The sequence below is a fragment of the Gavialis gangeticus genome, unplaced genomic scaffold, assembly GCF_001723915.1.
Source record: "Gavialis gangeticus isolate Ggan-Ray unplaced genomic scaffold, GavGan_comp1, whole genome shotgun sequence".
NCBI lineage: Eukaryota > Metazoa > Chordata > Crocodylia > Gavialidae > Gavialis > Gavialis gangeticus.
Genome location: NW_017729029.1, coordinates 31737687 through 31745665, shown reverse-complemented (window position 1 = coordinate 31745665; position 7979 = coordinate 31737687). Strand labels below are relative to the sequence as shown.

The window sequence follows — 7979 nt, the reverse complement described above, 5'->3', positions numbered from 1 at the left end:
GCTGCCCTGCTCGGCCCCAGCGTTGGGTCTTAAAAAAAAAACAAAAAACAACCCCTGCACTCACCGGCTGCTGCCAGGTGTGGGGAGGGAGGGCGATCCCCACTGCATCCCACTGTCCTGTGCTGCATGGAGTCTCTGCCATGAGCCCCCAGAAGCCCTGGTGGCTGCTGCAGCAGCGGATGAGTGTGGGGCTTTTTAAATTTTTTTAAAAGAACCGGGAGCTGGGACCAGGTGGGGCATCCACAAGGGAAGGGGGAGGGTTGGGAGAGTGGGTTGTGGGGTGCTCAGACGGGCTGGGGGAGCAGGCAGGGGATGGGGCCTGGTGGGGGTCCCCCCATGGTCCCCTCTCCCCTCCTCCAGCCCCACCCCCTCACCCCCTACTTACTGGCATGGAGCCCAGGTCCAGTTCCCTGTGGTGGTGACCAGGGACTGCCCAAATCTCTGAATCTCCAAATCTTCTCTGAACCTTTTCTGAATTGATTCAGAGGCTTTAAATCAATTCAGACCTTTTTATTGGTCTCCCCATTTGATTTAGAGGTTCAGCTGCTGAATCAGGCCAAATCTCCTTTGAGTCAAATCAGCAACCAAAGCTTCACATAGCCCTAACAACTAGTGCAGTGGACATTTTGTTGCCTAGTGTGGGGTATTGCTTTGATCTATTTTTCCTTTCTCAGTATTCTCATGTTTAGACTGCATGGTTCCTGTTTTCCTTCTTTTCCATATACTGAAATGCTGTATATTGATGTTGTACTTGGCATCATGGGTTAATACATCAGTAATTTCTTGCTCAGCAGCCCAATCCTTTGAATGGCAGTTTAGGACAGAATTACTTTCAGACCAGCTGCATAGTTTGAGGGAAATTAACCCAGAGGACTTTTAAAGGAAGCTGACTGAGTTTGTAAGGACCATTAAAATAGACTGCATTCTTGAGTCTCTTGTACCTCTCTCAAACCCTATAGTTAGATTTTCCTAAACACAAGATTACCTTTTTTTTTTAATTAATTAGCAGCTGTATATCTGCACCAATGCACACTAATCTGTTCAATGTAATCAGAAATTCCTATCTGTGTGTTGTAGGCCCAGTACTGCTTACACATAATAACTAATAGCTTTATGGGCTATGATTTTGAAGTAGGTTTGATTTGAGTCTGAAATTCCTAATGCATACCAAAATGAGAATCAAGATTTTTTTTTGGTTGCCATGAATTTGTTACAAATGTTACAGTCTGCCTAATTAGTTAAACTCAGGAGATCAATAGAAGTATTCCTTTAGCATTGAATTCTTTCCACTTAGGTTTAAACTAGACCCTTATTTTTCTACTTATTTTTATGATTTAATATATCAATACAGATTTACTGTAGGTAGTCACATATAAGATAATACGTTATACTAGTTCTGTATGGTTTAAGGAAAAGATGCCACTCAGTGCATGTAATTTTAGATGAATGACAGTTCATCAAAGAAGTATCCACTAGAAATTCTCCACATACCATTTGCGATTTTTTTCTGCCGTCTGGATATTAATTGTTTTCATTAGAGCTACTGAGTAGATAATGAGAACCAAGCAGCAGTGTAATAAGAAGATCAACTCTGTAAACAAATTTACAGTAAGTGGTGAGACGCAATAGTGCATTGCATGTGGAAATCACAGTTCCAAAGTTACATAGACTAGAAGTTTTTAAAGGTAATTTTGCAGTGGATATCGAAATCCAAGAATTAATTGATTATCACAGTATATGTTTATGATCTTCTGCAGATGGCATATCCAGAACAGAGCGCATGGAGAGGGTGAAGGCAGGCTGACAGCTCAGGGATCCTCACCCTGACACCCTCCCCACAGGGCCTCCACAGCCCAGTGGGCAGAACCCAGTGCTGGTTCATGGGGAGGCTTGGTGCCACCTTCAGGAGCCTCAAACTGGCTGTGCTGCCCTGGCCAGGCACCCCTGTGCCCACCCAGTGGCAGAGGTAGTGTGGAGTTGTGCTCCCTGCTGCTGCCAGGTTGGCAAATGGCATGGCCAGGGTGGCACAGTCAGCATGGGGCTCCTGGCAGCAGTACTGAGCCTCCCCACCCCACTCTCCTGTGGAGGCCCCTCAGGGGAGGAGAGCAGGGCAGGAAGCCCCAATCCTGTATGGGCAGCCCACATCCACCCTAGCTTAAGGACAAATCTAGAGGGAAAATGCCCCCCCTGCCATGCCTACATCCCTAGGAGTGTACACAGCCCCACTGCTGTTGGGGAGCCAGGCCTGCCACTGCCTGCCAATAAGCCACATGTAGCTCCATCTCACTCCCCAGCCAGGCCCCACAGCTGCACATTCCCACTCTGGCCCCTGGCCCTGGGTCCCACACACTACCCTGATCCAGACACAGCACTGCTCTGCCCTACTCTGTTCCCTCCCTCCCTCACCATGGGGCCCTCAATCTGCCCTTTATTCCCTCAGACAGACTAACCTGGACTAGGAACAGACATTCAAAAAGCTTGAGCCTGAATTCATTCAATTTTTGCAGGTTAGTTTAATGTGGCTAGGTTAACTGATTTGTAACTGTAAAGACATTCCCTCTGGACTGAAGAAATATAGGCACATGCCTGCAATGGCTCCATCTAGAAGCTGGGGGGTGCTAGAGAAGCCCTCCCCTTCTGCAGCGCTGAGCTGAGGAGGGGTGTAGCCGGGCCACAGTGGGATGCTCTGATTAGGGAGGGGTTCCCCCCTTCCCCCCTGCTGCTGGCCAGGAGGGAGCCAGCAGGGAGTTGATAACAGAGCATTGAGTTACACAGCAGGAAGTTACACAGGGAATTATTAGCATTTATCAGTCTATCAAAGAAAACAAAAGCTCCTCTCATTAGTTCAAGCTCTTCTTCAACAACTTTTTCAGAGGGAGGATTGGAGGGATGTTACCAGCTACCTGTTAATTAGCTCAAAAAGCCCTAAGCTAACACTATCCTGTCTGCCTGTGTCCTGTCAACCCACAGTACAGACTGTAGCCAGTATGCGGTTTGCTAGTTAATGCTGAGAGGTGCCTGTGTAAGACACAGGGGAGGCGGGATCCATGCTGCCTGGATGCCACATGCATGTGTGTGCACACACCCTCTGCCTCTGACCACCCACCTCCCAATCCTGCCAGCCCCAAGCAGCCCCTTGCAGGCTGGAGCTCTGCCAGCCTGCAAGGGGAAACCTGCCATTTCTTGCATTTTTCTCTCTTAAAGGCAAAAATCTTTGATTTTCTCCCTTAAAAGAGACGATCCATATTTTTCTTCTTAAAGGGGGGAAAATCCACATTTTTCCACAATGAACATAAAACCTGGATCCTTGACTCTAACAAAGTGCAGATGGCTATTTTTACTTTTTTTTTTAACAGGATGTCACATGGACTGCAGCAGTGCACTGTTTGGGCTGCGTGCAGCCTGCAGGTTGAGAACCACTGCTCTATAGTATGCTCTTGTGGTATGGTAGTATTAGTCCAGAATTCTCTTCTGTTTCTTCTAATTTTACTTTTACTTCAGCCAAATCATAATCAGAGTTTACCATGTAGTAAGTCCCCACTTTTGATATCACATAGCTAGTCACATGTCTAACTGTCATTTTTATAGCATGCTAACCTAAGGGGAGTTCTAGGTTCAACTCAAGTCCCTGTATAAAGGCATATGTGACATTCTACCTCATCTGTTTGGATTCAATCTGTCTGAAAACTGTCCAACTTACCTTGTTCTGGCTACCTTAAAATATCTTAAGGTTTATCTTGCATTTCTTTTAAAGAGCTTTTAAAAAGGTAACAAAATTACATTGTTGAGACTGGCATTTTGGATTTGCATCAATTGAAGAACGAGTTCTTTTGAAGTGTTCTATATCTTGGAAGCCTTGATTTAGATTTAAAAGTCATATTTGTCCCATTCCAAAGATTGTATGTGGTTTGTAAATGTGAAATGTAAAAGTGGCCTTCACTCTATTCTGCTTGATCATAATTTTAAAGAAACAACGTGATAGCATTCTGTCCATTGTGACAAAGTCATTCCAAGACTGATGTAAGGATATAAATCATCATTATAACAGTATAAAGCTGCCTCAGAAGTACTGCCTTCTAAACCTAACAGAATGGTGTGTGGGACCTTGATCTTTCCACCCTGAACACGAAAAAGAACCTTCAAAGGTAAAGTATGCATTAAAAAAATAACAGACCTTTTGGTTGACAGATCTACCCTTAAATGTCCCTGCCTAGAAGGACTGAAATTATTTATTGTCATTCTGATGTCAAAAAGAAAGAAGGTAAACAAGGTTACATTTCTAGAAAGAGGGGTAATGTCTCTGAGCAGATTATTATTTTCCTTTGTTATATGTGAGATTTGTAATCTGTACACCAACACCTCAGCATGCATGCTCATTTAAATACTGAGAAATCACTTTAGCACAACCTTGAGGAACAATGAAGCTTTAGCAGCAAAATATGTTGCAAAGTGGTATGCACTAGTGGCTGTAAAAAGGACAGAAATCATTTATTTTGGATCATGCTATCTTTTTTCTTGCTTTCCTCTTTTTTCTGTTCTGTCTGAAATGTTTGAAGGGAACAGGATCATTTTTTTCCTTTTAAATAAGAACAGTTACTGAATTCAAAAACTGCTAAAGCAATTCTGATTAGAATTACGTGCCTCTCCCACCTCAAAGTCAGTTTGAGATAGAGACCCAGATTAAAATTTTCCTCAAGGTATAAGGTATACATTTTGGGAAATTGAAACAACAGCATATTAATGTAATCTATTAATCATTCTTAATGAAAATGGGTGCTTCCAGGTGCCCTATATAATCAAATACTGTATGATCTAATTAGAAAATGAGGACCTGGTCTAATTTGCCCATCATTCTTTTACCATCTTCCTATAGTTAAATGAATCATTTTCTTTTACTTGTATTTAATAGCACCTAGGATTATTAAACATGGGCATATACACACATGCAAACTGAAAAGTATGCAGACATATATCATACCATATAAATGTTTAGGAAACATTGAAGAATTGAAAGTGAAAATTAAATACTGAGTGCATAAATTGCTGTAAGGGTGCAGATTTAGCTGTAAAAATGGATTATTTAGCTAAAGTTATTTGTCATGATATAAAATGATGCACACAATTGTGCTAAGCAGAATTTTAATACCAGGAAGCCCTATCCCTTTCAGTGCAAAGTTATAACTCTTATTTCAGAGTCTTAACATTTTTTTTCTTGGACAGAGAGGTTTTGAAGGGTTTTGTTTTATTTTATTCTCAGTTTCATTATATTCTGACTTTGAATAGGGCTAATTCATTTATTAGTCACCCTTTGGGAAAATTTAAACTATTCTTAAAGGAAAATTGCTATACAGAATAGAATCATTCTAATCACTATGGTAATCAAATTGTGAATTAAATTACCTTAAAATGTTAGAAGTTCCTGATACACAAATAAGCCAGGAAGCCCCCACATTAATCATCTGACATGGTTTGAGACAGGAAAATATTGAGCTTATTGTTAAAACTAGTCTTCACACTGAAGTCCTTAAATGGAGTTACAGGATGGTGGCTCTTATTGATGAATGGTAGCAGCACCATTCTTAGCTACGGAGACACTAGAAAAAATTGAAAATGTATTTAAATCTATATTTCTTTTAAGTCAGTGACTTTTATTGGTTAGGAATTCAATGCTGCCTATCACAATGGAGTCTGAATAACTGTCCACATTATTATAATTAATCAATGGCATGTTACTTTTTAATAACTCTTAATATTACTTCCATTATGAACATTAGCATAGTGGTATATATTCTGTTTCAGGAGGACAAGGGTGGGAAACAAGGTGGTAGTATTTGCATTATACTGTATGTCTGAAATATGCACACTTCTTCTTTAGTCAGATGATTGTTTATAGATTAAATAAAAGGGGGAAAGTACACTGGTAGTATTATGGTGTGGGTTTGTCATAGATAAAATTATCCCTAATTTATGAGATGGTACTGATGCGGAGTGTTAACTTTCTCGATATCTGCTGGCAGAACAATAAGCCAAAAATAATATATCAAGCAAATCCCTAACTTGTATAGAGAACAACTTTCTTTTCCAGAAATTTTAGAACATAAAATTCTATCAATCTTGGATCTTCTTCTGACCAGTTCGGAAGAATTGGTTGAGGATGCAAAGATGATAGGAAACTTGGAAGGAAATGATCACAATATGATAGCATTTATTATTGTGAGACAGGGAAAGAATGACATCAGCAGGTCTAAGATACTAGATTTGAAAAAGTCAGATTTCAACCAGGTCAAGGAGATAGTGGGCACAGTACCATGGAAAGACCGAATGAAGGATAAAGGATCCCAGATGATCTGGCACTTTCTAAGGATCACAGCATCAGAAACTCAGAAGCTGTTTCAGCATGAGGGAAGCACAAGCAGAGCAATACGAGAGCAATGTGGCTGTACAAGGAGTTTGTAGGCTGCCTCAAAATCAAAAGGAAAAAACACTGTCAGTGGAAGGAGGGTAAGGTTACTAAGGAAGGATACCAAGAAATGGCAAGGACTTTCAGGGGAGAAAATATGGGAGACAGAGGTAAAATATGTGCAATGCCAGGCCAGGTAAGGTAAGGTAACTATAGGTCCACAGTGCTAAATACCAAGGGTGAGCTCTTACTAGAAGATGCAAAGAGGGTGGAACTGCTCAACAGTTACTTTGTCTTAATCTTCACCAAAAAAATTAGTTATACCCAGACAGCTAAAAGCTTGACAGTCAAGGGAACAAAAGAGCTCTTAGCACATGCCACTCAATTTTGTAACATTGGACAAGTTAGCTTCTGGCAGATCCAAAAATATTTTCATAGCTTTTACTTCATTCATCTATAAAAGCTGGGTGCTAAGAGGCACATATTAACAGATCTGCATGGTCAGCAGGTGGAAAATAGCAAGTTAAGTAAGCACTGTGACCCTTTTGACTAGCACTAAGCTATATTAATGCTGTAACAGGAGTCTCTACTGTACTGTTTTCACTGACTCTGCTCTAGAGTGAGCATAATTGCAGTTTAACCTTTTAGGAACTGTGGGTGCATCTACACATGCACTTTATTGCACAGTAGATTAATTTGCTACAGTGTAGAGCAACAGTCTACACATATGACACTATTAAACTGTGGCAAACTAACTTTCACCCCCGTAAGATAGTACTGTCAGTGATTATCTTACCGCAGCAAAAACAACTGCACCTAAACACATGTGTAAATGCTGACCCAGGCAGATATTGCACCCAGTCAGCCCAGGCAGCAGGGCTCTGAACACTGAGTGTTGAGTCACTGCTCTGCTCCAGGCACAGTGTCTGCACATGCACCCTGGACCACAGCAGTTTGAGCATCTACACATGCCATTAAGGCAGCATGATAAATAGTGGCATAAACGGTGCCAGAGTTTATGAGGTCACCTTAACAGCACATGTAGATACACCCTGTGATAGTGAAAACATCTATCATAAGATTTGTCAGCAGCCAAACTTTTCTTCCACACATTGCTTAATACAAAAATACAGATGTAAAAAAATGCAGTTTCGTAAGTAAAAAACTGGCTTCCTTTTTTGTTATAAGTACAAATATATTATTATCTGGCAAACAGTGAAACAATATATAGTTTTTAAAAGCTGGTAAAAATCGAACCTTATTTAAGGGATTAATGCAGGAATTACAGGATTAAATTTTATGGCCTGTGATATACAAGAGTTCATATGCAAGAGGCTGGTCAATGTCCCCAGCCTTGCCTGCAGCTAACAACCAATGCTTCTGAGGAAGGTGACCCTGATCCTGACACCCAAGACCTATAGCAACAGAAGCAGAAAGAATTCCTTTCCAACCAGTAAAGCCCAGAAGCATGGAAAACCAAAATGCCTTCCACTTTGCCATGAAAGCTGGAGACCACAACTCAGAGGCACTAAACCTAACTGGAAATTCAGAACTCCTCTTTCAGTCATCCCACCTCCAG

At 41.2% G+C, this 7979-nt stretch overlaps 1 protein-coding gene across 1 annotated transcript in view; it reads left to right on the top strand.

The window, feature by feature from the left end:
• The window catches only part of LOC109300344 (connector enhancer of kinase suppressor of ras 2-like), a 444864-nt gene extending 438408 nt beyond the window's left edge, over positions 1–6456 (top strand). Inside the window, exons 17-18 of the mRNA XM_019521027.1 lie at positions 4090–4145; positions 6135–6456. Of these exons, the coding sequence (XP_019376572.1) occupies positions 4090–4145; positions 6135–6456 (378 nt within the window). The remainder of the gene's footprint in view (positions 1–4089; positions 4146–6134) is intronic.
• The last annotated feature ends 1523 nt before the right edge of the window (positions 6457–7979 follow it).